The sequence below is a fragment of the Thalassophryne amazonica genome, chromosome 17 (assembly GCF_902500255.1).
Source record: "Thalassophryne amazonica chromosome 17, fThaAma1.1, whole genome shotgun sequence".
Taxonomy (NCBI): Eukaryota; Metazoa; Chordata; class Actinopteri; order Batrachoidiformes; family Batrachoididae; genus Thalassophryne; species Thalassophryne amazonica.
Window position 1 is genome coordinate 63,009,718 of NC_047119.1, and position 15,212 is coordinate 63,024,929.

General features: G+C 39.3%; 1 protein-coding gene across 1 annotated transcript in view; it reads left to right on the forward strand.

The window, feature by feature from the left end:
• Window positions 1-5,599, forward strand: part of LOC117529664 (long-chain fatty acid transport protein 6) — a 43,672-nt gene extending 38,073 nt beyond the window's left edge. The window contains exons 9-10 of the mRNA XM_034192508.1: window positions 4,572-4,702; window positions 4,788-5,599. Coding sequence (XP_034048399.1) covers window positions 4,572-4,702; window positions 4,788-4,964 — 308 coding nt within the window. The 3' untranslated portion in view covers window positions 4,965-5,599. The remainder of the gene's footprint in view (window positions 1-4,571; window positions 4,703-4,787) is intronic.
• The last annotated feature ends 9,613 nt before the right edge of the window (window positions 5,600-15,212 follow it).

The window sequence follows — 15,212 nt, forward strand, 5'->3', positions numbered from 1 at the left end:
TGGCCCAGCCAGAGCCCAGACTTGAATCCGATTGAACATCTCTGTAGAGATCTGAAAATGACACTCCCCATCCAATCTGATGGAGCTTGAGAGGTGCTACAAAGAGGAATGAGCAAGACTTCCCAAAGATAGGTGCACCAAGCTTGTAGATTCATATTCAAAAAGATTTGAAGCTGTAATTGCTGCCAAAGGTGCATCAACAAAGTATTGAGCAAAGGCTGTGAATACTTATGGACATGTGATTTCTTGGTTTGTTATTTTTAATAAATTCACAAAAATAAAATGACAACGATGAAAAAAAAAAAACAATCCAAAATAAAACTTCTTCATGTTGTCATTATATGGTGGTGTGAATTTTAAAGGGAAAATTGTTTTACTTAATTTTGGAATAACGTTGTAACATAAAAAAATGTGGAAAAAGTGAAGCACTGTACATGCTTTCCAGATGCACTGTGCATAATGAATTTTGTATATAAAGGAAATGTGTGTATGTATGGGTATCCAGGATTTCCCGGAGTATAAATCACATGAAAGTATCATTCACATTTATCACTTGGTGCAAGAAGCAAAACTAAACATGACAGTATTTATAAGCCACACACAGTGTTTAGGAGCACAGATAACCAACTAATTAATGTCGCTGTATGAGGCACAAAACGCAAGCAAACTGCTACTTTAAGCCACTAAACACACAGTCATGTGACAGTTCTCAAAAGCTGAGTGAGTGTACAAGAAAGAAGAGTGAGGAAAGCCACCAAGACAACTAGAGAACCCAGAAGGTATAGGCTTATGTGGCTGTGATTGGAAAAATTGTACATAGTGCATGTTTTACATTTTGTATCCCAAGTTATACACAGTGGTGGGCACAGCTAACCAAAACGTTAGCTTCGATAACAGCTAATCAGCTAACTGAAAAGTTATCTTTTATAAAGCTAAACCGATAAACCACCCAAAAATGTATCAGAAGCTACTGCTAACCGATAACTTTCAGTATTGTCTCCATTACACTTGCTACTACTAACAAGCTCATTTTGAGTTTTACCACCACGATCGCTTCTGGTAGCATCAAAGGTGACCGCAAACCCAAACAATGAGTCAGCACTTATGTCTTTGTGCACCCTGCCCACTGCTGGAAGCTCCTGTTTACTACATATTTTGCAGCAGTGAAGTAGTTGAGAGGAGCTAAGCTCAACTCTACACACACAAAAAATAAGCCATTATTCCTTAACAGAATATAGCAGTGCTGTCATGAGACAGAGGTCTTGGAAAATAAAGCAGTTCTGACTTATGGTTTTGATTTAAAATCAAATTAAACCGGATAGAATAACTCCATTAATGCCAATTCTGTCATTTGTACAAAGTTAAAATATAACGCATATCTTTTAATTTTAAATAATGCACTAATTCTGAAGTTTTGTAACAGACAGATGCCAAAAGGATTATGGGTAAAATGAGCCTCCGTTAACACTGATTGACTCATTCATTCTATGTAAAAACCAACACGTTAATGTGACGTGACGTGTGTGTGTGTTTGGTATTTACATATAAATGTGCTTTTGCAAAATATGCCATTTTATTCATATATTAAAAAAACGTCATTTGTAAAAGTCAAAAGTTAAGTTGTGATTAGACAACTGTCTGATATAACCTGGGTCAAAATGTATAAAATGTATATCTACTGGTGCTCAGATGCTCAGACCCTAAACCATAATCCTTTGCGCACCAGAGTTTTTTTTGGGGGGGGGGGGGGGGGTTGCACGCCGCATGCCAGAGAGTTGCTGCGGTTTAAACAGCACAGAGAGAACCCACGACGACAATTGTAAATGAACATTATACAACCAAAATGTACATTTTTATTTCTGTAGCTGCAGCAAGAGGCTGCAACAACTCTCTAGTGCACAAAGGATTATGGGATATCTCAATACTTAGGGTGAATACTGCCATGAACACTAGTGGCCAGTAGATGGCAGTAGAGACCGTGAAAACTTGCCAAAACAAATATTCCAAATCCGTGTCTGCTACATTTAATCTGCGTGGAATTTAATAAATGCAAACTGAATTTCAGACATAAATATTAGTTTGGAACAAAGACAACAAACAGTGTTGTAAAGGACAATATGCACAACGTTAAAGAGCAAACAGGAAGCGATTGCAACTCACAGTGATTCCAATTGAAAATAATGGAGAAGCAACCTGAGCTGCTTCTGGCATTTTTACATAAAACAAACACAGTAACGTCTATAAACCCAGAGAATATATTCACAAGAGTTTTAGGCACAATATACAAACAATTTAATACTGTTGTCCGTGTGGAGCCTGATCAGAGTCTCTCAAATGCATTTCTCCTGTCGTGAACTTTTACCCATAATGCACTGGCACTGCCGAGGCATGTCCACACCAAAACCTTCTAAATGAGTGCAGTACTTTAAAACTAAAACATATAGCTGATATTTTCCCTTTATAAAACTTCAGAAGTGATGTTAATTTAAATAGCATGTCCGAAATTAGTTTAGTTCAAATTTTAACCATAACTTACAACTGTATGCCTTTGGATGACTTGAGTGATATTGCTGGTGAGTCAGTATGGTGTCAAGAGCAAATATCTTGTGACCAGTTCTCTCTGACTGCAGAGGATAGAGCGGATTCTCCTGAAACCAGCTCGCCTCTCTTTACAGAGAATAGAACTGTTTATCTGCTACAAAACATGTAACAGATAAGCACTAAATTCTTTGATATCAGACTTAACAAATGTTTTTAAGTGTTAAAGCTTTATTCACTATGCCTGCAAAAACATGTTAGCGATCTAAAAATGATCAGACCAAAATTTATCAGAAGATACTTGATCCGATGATGGTTTTCAAAATTATCTGAAAAGTTAATCTGATAATGAAAACTTTAGCTTTGATAATTAGCATTTAATGGATTAGCTTCTCTAATGGCAACATGACACTTAACCGAACTGACTAAACCAATGAAACTTACACAGCAAATCAGTAACTCTACCCTGTTAAACTAACATAAACCGCAATAACATTTAAAACCCCCAAACCCTGAACTCCCATGATGCATTGCAGCACACCATCCATTGTTCACTGTTGTTAGCTATTATCCCTAATTTCTCCAAAAACATTAGTCCAGTCAACTTTCTGTTTTCACAGGGTTCATCCTTGACCCAAAATACATAAGCATACCAAGCAGCAAATGTCAGCTCGCCCTAGTTTCTCCATGATGGAAGGCATACACACGAACGCATACATGCACCCAGACACCACTTGGCTATTATAATATAGATTTGTTGATTATTAATGAATCGTCATGGTGTAAACAGTGTTTTTGTTAATCACTTCCTTTTGGATGGGTTTAGATGATGACTTTCAGTCAGCTTATATTAGCTGAAGAAGAAAGAAGGTATATGCCATTTATTTGATGTGCTTTCTCAAATAATTTTCTGCTGGAAGCAATCTGATGCCAAATGAGCTTGTGACCATGTGCTTAGCATTTTTTAAAAGGACCCAGAAACAAAGAAGCTCTCTCTTCAGCTCTTCTCTTGACCCTTCATCTCGCTGTCTCTGGAATTCTTCTTCATCTTGTCAGTCTTTAGTCTAAACACGTGGTTTTTGTTTTGTTTCTTTGTTTACGTCCCGCATTTTTCTGTTAGCTGTAGCTTGGAATGTTGCTACAGTAATTTTTGCCTGTAATGTCAAGGTTCAAGTTAAGTCATCTGCATTTTGAAGACCGCTTCTTCACTGAGTTTTTCAAATGAAGAGCAAATTCATGTCTCCAAATACTTCTTTTGCCAGTCAGTGCCAAAGGTTGTTTTTTTTTTTTTTTTATAAATTAAATTTTCTGCATGTTTTGGAAGCCACCAGAGCATTTTTGACAGCAAACACCAAAAATCTTCATTCTGGGCTGATTGGTGAACCAAACCTTGATGGAACCTCCGAGCTATCACGTTCCTTACTCAGAATATGAACCGGGTCCATGCCTGTAGGTCACATGGGAGATCTGGCAAATTTAATCCAACAAAGGTTATGAAAGGAACCAAGCATACAACCAGGAACCGGACTGGACCAAACCTCTTCACTGCTAAAATTCTAAACAAGTTTATTCTTAATTTCTGTGTTTAGTGACTCGTTCTTTCCTTTTCCTTGCTTTTCTCATCTCATCATACCCTCAATAATAAAAGTATGAATCATTATCCATATTCTCAAATTCTGTCACCTGTGTTTGTCACCTGTACATATGTAAATAAATTTGTAAATGTTATGCCAGTAGTTTGGTCTTGTTTGCAGTTGAAGACAGATGTTTAATCAGTTGTATCCAGAACTTATGATTTTCAAATCAAACGGATTTATATTGATCTTAACAGTATTTTCTTGCACTTTTGGCAGGCAATGCCCCTTTCGAGGTATTTAATTACATTTCAGATTTAATTAAACATTGTTGAAATTTATCCAAAATATGTACACGCTTTCTGTCTGCCATAAATCATAAGTAATAAACTGTAAAACCTTTAACTGAGACATGTCTCCACAATGTATTTGCTAATCATGTCCATTCTGTTTCAACAGGGTGTGAAGGCAAAGCCGGCATGGCAGCTGTTGTCTTAAAAGAAGACCATAAATTAGATGGTCCAGAACTTTACAAGCACCTTGTCAAAACACTTCCTGCCTACGCCTGGCCGTGGTTTCTCAGACTGCAGGTACGACAGGTTCACTGAACTGTGTCTTTTTAAAAATGACATTGTAGCCACATGTTTTCTGTTTATTATTCCTCTTTTACTTTAGAGAGTTCTTGAAGTCACTGAGACCTTCAAGCAGCAGAAGATGAAGCTGGTCCAGCAGGGTTTTAATCCACAGGTCACACTGGATCCTCTGTATTTCTTAGATGTGTCTCAGAAGGACTACATTCCTCTGACTATGTCTCTGTATGAAGACATTGTGTCTGGAAAAATCTGTTTTTAAATCCTTCATATGTGGGTTAGAACCTGAGATGATAAAATGTAGCTAGACAGGTGACGTTCCTACTAAGTCCATATTCTCATTGATTTGGATTTACCACCCTGCTGAGTCATTTTTACAGTCACAGCTGAGTGTCTCAGATTCAGTTGAAAACTAACTCTGTGTAGAAGCTGATTTAGGTTTTTCTCTGTTTCCACAGTGGTCATTGAACAAATCACTAAAAGTAACTGATCAACCTCAGTATCCAAAGACAGAGTTTGTGTAAAACCATAAAACCATGAACCATAAAAAAGATTCCATGAGGATCTGACATATCCTCACTCATGTCTCCTCAAAGAATCCTCATCCTCAAAGTGTAAAATAGAGAAAAAAAAATCCTTTCTGATGGAGGATCAGCTGAGCCCATTGGTCCTCTCTTCCTGCATCAGTGGCTTCTGTTGGTCAAGGAAAAGTGGTTGTTGGGTGGTTTTCAATTGGAAAGTCGGGTGTTGGGTATTTTTCTGTTAGAGGCCATTGGGAGGTGATGGTCTAGTGGTTAAGGCGTTGGGCTTGAGACCAGAAGATTCTTGGTTCAAATCCCAGCCTGACTGTAAAAACACTAAGGGCCCTTGGGCAAGGTCTTAAGTGCCCTATTGCTCTCGATGTGTAGTGAGCGCCTTGTATGGCAGCATCCTGACATCGGGTGAATGTGAGGCATTATTTAAGCGCTTTGTGCATCTGATGCAGATGGAAAAGCGCTATATAAATGCAGTCCATTTACCATTTTGGTCTAGCAGAGGTGGGTGATGGTGGTTTGGAACCTGTTGGTCCAGGAATGACAGGTGTTGGGTGGTTCTGTAGTGGAGGCCATTGGTCCAGGAATGCACATTTACATTCACCTATTTTACAATAATTTATTCAAATGACATGCAAATCCAGTGTTGTGTAATTTGTCTGCATTTGATGCTTTGATTTGAATTTGTTTTTATCTGTGCTAAGTTTTAAAGATTTTTTTGATGTTCTTGTTCAGCACCTTTATTTTTGACTGGAAAGTGCTCTAAAAATGAATAAATCATTAAATTATATGTCACGAGACACACTCTGATTTCACTGTAGCTTTAAAATAATCAGAACCACTGAACGTTGGTATTTATTAGTCGTTTATTTGGTTTTTGTTTCAACGACTAAAACTTCTACATACTGAAATCATTTTACAAATGAATGTTCCTCACACGTTCTTCCAAATGATCTCATGATGATTCCTCCGTGTCCGTGCTCAAACTGTCCGTAGTGAAGGACGATGATGACCCAGTGCATGCTGGGAGAGCGTCCAGCTCCTGGTGTGTCCCTGACCGGATCTTCACAGTGTGAGTGATGTAGCTCTGGAGAGTCTGACTCAACTGCAGCGATCCTTCAGTGTGTCCAGTAGGGCTACATCCTCCTCCATCTGAACATGACAAACACACGTTACACAACTACTCACACATGTTCTACAGGCAACAAGTCAGCTGGTAAAAATCCTGTTGGCACCTTGATCATTTTCTCCATCGCACTGGTCAGTTCACGCCGCAGTTGACAGATGGTGGCTGCAGCTGAGCGATCTTGTTCCTCAGCATCACTTCTGACCTTCAGTATCTGCAGGAAAAGACAGAGTGTCAAAGTCAATGAAAGAGCTGCAGCAGCTGAGCACCAACACCCTCAGGTATGAACGTGCATGGTGCACGTCACATGATCAGAGCTGAACAGACTGCAGGTGTTGTCACATCGCACCTGTTTGTGAGCATCATCCAGAGACTCCTGGAGCTTTTGGACCTGCAGGGTGTAGCTGCTGGTTTTCAGTTCCAGCTGGTTGCTGAGGGCTTTCAGATCATCATTCTGACTGACTCCTTCAGCTTTCTGCAGGAGGAGACGGAAACAAAAAGACATCATTTTCTGATGACTTTCTGCTCATCTGGTTTGTTGTTGTTAAAAGTCCTGATACTCAGCTTGTATTGAGTTAAATCATGATTTTAATCAATAATGGATGATTTGTCGGTCACAGACTGTAATTTAAGACGGTTATTTAAACGATGTTCTTCCTGTGTGTCGATGTGCTGTTGATTTCGTGTGAATATACTCCAACAAAAATCTCAGCAGAAAGTTTTAGCTATAATTCATCAGTTATTCAGAGAAAATGTTACTTTGTTTTAAGACTACATAATGTATATGAACATGAAAACACCTTTTACTGACATCAATCAATGATTACAATCTTTATATAATTATAGTTTTCTTAATCATGAAATCAACAGTGACCTCTAGTGGTCACCAGGACCCTGCGATTATCAACAAGACTTTACCAGATACTTGATAGGCCTGGTGGCAGAATTCATAAAAGGTGCTTTTAAGTTAGTCAATCAATGTTTGAACATGATTCCCAAAACCTGTATTGATCAAAAGTTAATCACATCATCTCTTATGTACCAACATGTGACCCTGTAAATAACAACATGCTGGAGGTCTTAGTTGGGGAGTTACTGTGAATGAATGTGGACTCTCAGATTACTGCAATACAAGTAAGGCTGAATACTACTCGGCCTTTGTGACTTTCCAGTGATGACATTTATGAATAAAGGCTCCACCGGCTTCGAAAAATGGAAAGTGATGAAAAGTTTAAAATCCACCATGTGAATCTCAAACTGAAGCACTGATCTCAGATCAGGGTCTTGGACAATAAGAAGACTTGGTGGTCAGGAAATAAAATGTGCCATGTGCTGCTGACAAAAGCTGAAGGTGTGAGAAAGAAGAGACGGTCACTTTTGACTGACCTTTCCACAGTCTCCAGCTGCTGCTGAAGCTGTCTGTTCTCCTCCAGCAGCACTTTCTTCTTCTGCTCCACAAGCTCCATCTGGTCCCTCTGAGTCTCCACCTAAAACACCAGAACACATGGACAATGAACAGCCGCTCCAGACGTCTGGGATGTGACGTCTCATTCAGGAGATCCTGAAATGAAAACCAGTCCAGCAGACCTCCAGGACCTCAGATGTTTATCCTCATTTGTGACATCATAAAGAGAACGCTTTATAGCCAGACATTAAAAGAAAACCGACCTCACAAAAGAAGAAAGATTTTGAGGCAGTTAACATTTTCTCGGCTCTTCTTTGATCCAACAACTGTCTATCAAAAATACAAAGATTTTCTAACCTGCATGTGGAGATCAGCCAGCGTGATGTTCAGAGCTTGCACCTCCTCCTGCAGCTCCCCGCGCACCTTCTCCATCTCCTCCTCCATCTTCCCCTGCACGGCCTGTGCCTCCTGTTCAGCCTGAGCCAGCCGAGTGCAGAACTCATCTGCCTCAGCTCGAGTTTTCACCAGCTGTGCAGAGACACCAAGCAGAAGAACCGGGTTCACACTGAACTCATGTTCACGTCACAGTCCAAAAGTGCTGTGTGTGTGTGTGTATTTCACAGACCTGGGTCTTATAGACTTCCTGCAGCCTTTCACACTGCTGGATGCAGTCTGTGAATTGTTGGACCTGTGATGGAGACAGAGGTTGAGGCTGGACTTTCTCCTGGACGTCGAGCAGCTGCTTAGTGATTTGAAATAATCGCCTGCACCACATGAAGACACAACACTCAATTCTTCATTTCACACAAAAATTCACCTTCAAATTTCCGTCCATGACATGTCAAGGTTTCCAGATGTTTTAATGATCCAAAACTAACAGGACCACTGGCTGCTCGGCTGCTTTTCATGGTTTCCTCTGAGCAGTGAGCAGCAAAAACTCCAGGTGTTCAATTTACTTTGAGAACTTGTTCAATGTTAAGAAGTATGAACTCCAGTCACTCCTGGAGTCACTGAATGACTCACTGACTCATTATGTCTTTTCTTGTCACGCTGATCTCAGAGAATAAAGAATTCACATGTGAGCTCTGGACCACGAAAACACTCAGACGACCACAAATAACAAGAGTGACGGACAGAATAATTCTTACTGAAGTTCCTCAGTGCTGGATTATCACACTGTGATGACCCATAATGCATCTGTTCTTACCTTTCTAAGACAGAAATCTTCTTTTCCAGCTGATGATTCTCTTCCTCTTTTTCCTTGTGGAGATGTTTCCAGGTCTCAGCTGCTGACTGAGCAGCTGCAAGTTTATTCTCCTTTTAAAAGAAAATAAATAAATAAATAAATAAACCTTTTTCAGTGTGGCTTCTGTCACAGACGCCCCTCCAAAATAAAAGCATGTGTGACAATAAGCAGTTTGAGTGACATGTTCCATGTTCCATCTGGTTATTAAAGCAATATGTGTTTGAGTAACATGGGTCTGGAACACAAACCCTACCGTGTGCAGCAGCTGGAGCCTCAGCTGGACTGTAGTTTCCACACAGAACTCATCTCCTCCTTTTCGGACTCGTGCAGCTAGCTTCAGAGGTTGGTGGTTTAAATCCTGATCCTTCAGCCTCGTCACCTGCTCCCTCAGACGGTTCACTTCTTCCTTCTGCTGTGTGGCTGCTTCCTTCAGGTTCTAAACCCATGAAGAAGAACAAATGTGAGTTTAGAGTCTGTCAGAACAGAAAACTAAAAAATCGGCAGAAGATACGAACAACTGGAGAGGAAACCAGGATCTTTGACGTCTGTCTGGAAATGTGTACATAAAAAAGGTTGTAATTCTGAAATGCTTCATGTGATATTTTAATTAACCCCTTGAATGAAAGCTGAAAGTCTAAACTCCCAAAATGTCTTGATGGTCCTATTTTACCTCCATTGTGGTGGTGTTCAGAGGCAAAACTACAAAAATAGTGTCAGTGTCCAAACACCTTTGGACCTGAGTGTTTTGTGTCCTGATCTGAGTTTATAATCTGATGACTGTTGTCAGGTCGAGGGTCAGTCAGGCTCTCAGTCAAACAGCACAAAGCAAACATAGAAGAGAAGCACTAAAAGCATCATCCATAGGACGACTGTAGGACGGATCCAGTGACAAACCTTCATCTGCACGCTGAGACGGCTGTTCTCGGCCTCTTTCTGATGAAGCTGTCCTTGTAAATGTGCCTGCAGACTTTTACTGGATTTTGTGTTTTCCATCTAAACATACAAAAAGAACAAAATGCATTTTGTTCATTACTCCACAATTTAAAAATCCAACTGTTCAAAGCAGGATTTAAAAATAATGGTAGTTCTTGAAGATGTTACCTTTTTAGCCGTCAAGCATTTAGAGAGGCGGTTAATTTCTTTGTCTTTCTCCTCAAGTTGTTGGATAAGATTCTGTGGAAAAACATGGAAAAAAAAATCAGTTCAGTCTCATTTCTAAAAAGGAAAATTGAAAATAGTTGGGTGAAATGCAATAATGTTTTTATAGATTTGTGTTAAACTCACAGCATTTCTGCTTCTGTGTCCGCGAGTTTCTTCAACAAAGTTTCCTGCTGTTCTGACTGCTGAGTGAAGTCCATCTGCAAAATAAAATCATAAATTAAATAAATAAAAACGTCCAGTGTTCAACACGACATTTAGTTTGATCATCTGTTTGAGATCAGAAAGACACCGAGTCATTAAAAGTGTTTCACTGCAAATGCAAAATGGAATTAAAGATGAAACTACAGAATGAAACGTTCTTCAACATTCATGTGTAAGAAGCACAAACCAGGAAAATACAATAATGATAATAATAATAATAATTTCATTTTGATCACACTTTCAGAATAAATATGTTTGAAAGTGCATTTCAACAACAAATTCACAATGCCATCTTTAAAAAAAAACAAACATGTCAAAGAAAGAAATAAACTCAAAACACACACACAAATCAATATCATAAAACATCCGAACATACGAAAGTTTACAAACTAATTATGGACATGAATCTGTTTTTTGATTTATTTTAGCTGAAAGTTTCTTGATATCTGTAGATCTCTTGAGGTGCACAGTGCACCTTATGGACCCTTACGGTGCCCCTTTAGCTACATTGTTAGCATCACATACTAAAATTTGTGTGTCTTCCGCAGCCTCCCTCAGCTGTTGGTGTTCTTCACTGAAGTTATCTTCATCAATGATTTCTTGCTGTCAAGTTTTGTTTGAATTCACAATTTCATAACTGCTCGATGATGTTTGATTCACCATCAACAAAGTCAGTTCCCTCACAAAGCTCAGAAAATGACATCACATATATATAAGACACATTTTTAAGTAAGTCCTGTTAACTGATAGACAAACCTACATGCTTGGAGGTTTGTACATTTTGCAGACGAAAGATTCATATTGGTTCATTCAAATAATAAATGATTGTGGTTAGCGGTTAGCAGCTATCGCTAGCTTCATCTTAGTGATTTAGCTTCAGCTAAATGTTTTACTGGTTGCTGATTATCACAGCTAACATTTTATTGAGCGGTGTCCACCACTGACAACAACCGCATTTAGCCTTCAGCCTCATTATCAGTGAGGACGAAGCTGCTTCTACAAGGAAGGTTGAACAACTGTAGTCTGGTGAAAAACACACAATCGTGTCCTCAAGACTGAAAAAAACAGAGATGATGGTTTTAGAAAAGGCAGCTCCAGCCTCATCAGCCACTGACTGCTGATGGTTCTGCTGTGTAGAAGGTAAAATCCACCAGGTTTCTAGGAGTCCTGCTGACAGAGGACTTGGTCTCAAGTGGCAAACCTGCTGCCATCATCAAGAAGGTATAACAGCACCTCACAGATACACTTCTGATGACAAAGTCCAGGAAGTCGATAAAAACCTGGATCAGGGACTTGATCCAGGACAATCACAAACCAAGACATGCACTTCAGTGTCAGTCATTCCAGTCTGAACCGAACCAAACCCACAGTGTTTTAATCAGTAGGAAGTTGTTGGATTTGGCCGTGAATATAAAAAGATAGAAGCAGATAATCACGGTGCTTTTGCTTTTTAACAGTTTTCAGTTGTTATTTATTAATTTATAGGTCATTATTTTCCTGCTCTTCTAATTATTTCAGGGTCTGATGTTGTTTGATCCTCTAAGAAGCATCTTGCTCAGCTGTTTGCTATATTTTTAGCCTCACGTGCTAAAATTCCTGTCCTGTCTTCAACACTGTCCCAGCATGGACGACCTACCTTAGCAGTTGGTCTTCTTTGAATCTTTGATGATGCCATCGCTCTGAGTTTATCTTCTTCGATGATTTCTTTCTGACAGAGTTTGTTTTTAATGCACAGCAGCACACCCACAGTTTTGTTTGATTCACCATCAATCAATCAATCAATTTTTTTATATAGCGCCAAATCACAACAAACAGTTGCCCCAAGGCGCTTTATATTGTAAAGCAAGGCCAGACAATAATTATGTAAAACCCCAACGGTCAAAACGACCCCCTGTGAGCAAGCACTTGGCTACAGTGGGAAGGAAAAACTCCCTTTTAACAGGAAGAAACCTCCAGCAGAACCAGGCTCAGGGAGGGGCAGTCTTCTGCTGGGACTGGTTGGGGCTGAGGGAGAGAACCAGGAAAAAGACATGCTGTGGAGGGGAGCAGAGATCGATCACTAATGATTAAATGCAGAGTGGTGCATACAGAGCAAAAAGAGAAAGAAACAGTGCATCATGGGAACCCCCCAGCAGTCTACGTCTATAGCAGCATAACTAAGGGATGGTTCAGGGTCACCTGATCCAGCCCTAACTATAAGCTTTAGCAAAAAGGAAAGTTTTAAGCCTAATCTTAAAAGTAGAGAGGGTGTCTGTCTCCCTGATCTGAATTGGGAGCTGGTTCCACAGGAGAGGAGCCTGAAAGCTGAAGGCTCTGCCTCCCATTCTACTCTTACAAACCCTAGGAACTACAAGTAAGCCTGCAGTCTGAGAGCGAAGTGCTCTATTGGGGTGATATGGTACTACGAGGTCCCTAAGATAAGATGGGACCTGATTATTCAAAACCTTATAAGTAAGAAGAAGAATTTTAAATTCTATTCTAGAATTAACAGGAAGCCAATGAAGAGAGGCCAATATGGGTGAGATATGCTCTCTCCTTCTAGTCCCCGTCAGTACTCTAGCTGCAGCATTTTGAATTAACTGAAGGCTTTTTAGGGAACTTTTAGGACAACCTGATAATAATGAATTACAATAGTCCAGCCTAGAGGAAATAAATGCATGAATTAGTTTTTCAGCATCACTCTGAGACAAGACCTTTCTGATTTTAGATATTGCGTAAATGCAAAAAAGCAGTCCTACATATTTGTTTAATATGCGCTTTGAATGACATATCCTGATCAAAAATGACTCCAAGATTTCTCACAGTATTACTAGAGGTCAGGGTAATGCCATCCAGAGTAAGGATCTGGTTAGACACCATGTTTCTAAGATTTGTGGGGCCAAGTACAATAACTTCAGTTTTATCTGAGTTTAAAAGCAGGAAATTAATTTAATGTCTTTATGTCTGTAAGACAATCCTGCAGTTTAGCTAATTGGTGTGTGTCCTCTGGCTTCATGGATAGATAAAGCTGGGTATCATCTGCGTAACAATGAAAATTTAAGCAATACCGTCTAATAATACTGCCTAAGGGAAGCATATATAAAGTGAATAAAATTGGTCCTAGCACAGAACCTTGTGGAACTCCATAATTAACTTTAGTCTGTGAAGAAGATTCCCCATTTACATGAACAAATTGTAATCTATTAGACAAATATGATTCAAACCACCGCAGCGCAGTGCCTTTAATACCTATGGCATGCTCTAATCTCTGTAATAAAATTTTATGGTCAACAGTATCAAAAGCAGCACTGAGGTCTAACAGAACAAGCACAGAGATGAGTCCACTGTCCGAGGCCATAAGAAGATCATTTGTAACCTTCACTAATGCTGTTTCTGTACTATGATGAATTCTAAAACCTGACTGAAACTCTTCAAATAGACCATTCCTCTGCAGATGATCAGTTAGCTGTTTTACAACTACCCTTTCAAGAATTTTTGAGAGAAAAGGAAGGTTGGAGATTGGCCTATAATTAGCTAAGATAGCTGGGTCAAGTGATGGCTTTTTAAGTAATGGTTTAATTACTGCCACCTTAAAAGCCTGTGGTACATAGCCAACTAACAAAGATAGATTGATCATATTTAAGATCGAAGCATTAAATAATGGTAGGGCTTCCTTGAGCAGCCTGGTAGGAATGGGGTCTAATAAACATGTTGATGGTTTGGATGAAGTAACTAATGAAAATAACTCAGACAGAACAATCGGAGAGAAAGAGTCTAACCAAATACCGGCATCACTGAAAGCAGCCAAAGATAACGATACGTCTTTGGGATGGTTATGAGTAATTTTTTCTCTAATAGTTAAAATTTTGTTAGCAAAGAAAGTCATGAAGTCATTACTAGTTAAAGTTAATGGAATACTCAGCTCAATAGAGCTCTGACTCTTTGTCAGCCTGGCTACAGTGCTGAAAAGAAACCTGGGGTTGTTCTTATTTTCTTCAATTAGTGATGAGTAGAAAGATGTCCTAGCTTTACGGAGGGCTTTTTTATAGAGCAACAGACTCTTTTTCCAGGCTAAGTGAAGATCTTCTAAATTAGTGAGACACCATTTCCTCTCCAACTTACGGGTTATCTGCTTTAAGCTACGAGTTTGTGAGTTATACCACGGAGTCAGACACTTCTGATTTAAAGCTCTCTTTTTCAGAGGAGCTACAGCATCCAAAGTTGTCTTCAATGAGGATGTAAAACTATTGACGAGATACTCTATCTCCCTTACAGAGTTTAGGTAGCTACTCTGCACTGTGTTGTTATATGGCATTAGAGAACATAAAGAAGGAATCATATCCTTAAACCTAGTTACAGCGCTTTCTGAAAGACTTCTAGTGTAATGAAACTTATTCCCTACTGCTGGGTAGTCCATCAGAGTAAATGTAAATGTTATTAAGAAATGATCAGACAGAAGGGAGTTTTCAGGGAATACTGTTAAGTCTTCTATTTCCATACCATAAGTCAGAACAAGATCTAAGATATGATTAAAGTGGTGGGTGGACTCATTTACTTTTTGAGCAAAGCCAATAGAGTCTAATAATAGATTAAATGCAGTGTTGAGGCTGTCATTCTCAGCATCTGTGTGGATGTTAAAATCGCCCACTATAATTATCTTATCTGAGCTAAGCACTAAGTCAGACAAAAGGTCTGAAAATTCACAGAGAAACTCACAGTAACGACCAGGTGGACGATAGATAATAACAAATAAAACTGGTTTTTGGGACTTCCAATTTGGATGGACAAGACTAAGAGACAAGCTTTCAAATGAATTAAAGCTCTGTCTGGGTTTTTGATTAATTAATAAGCTGGAATGG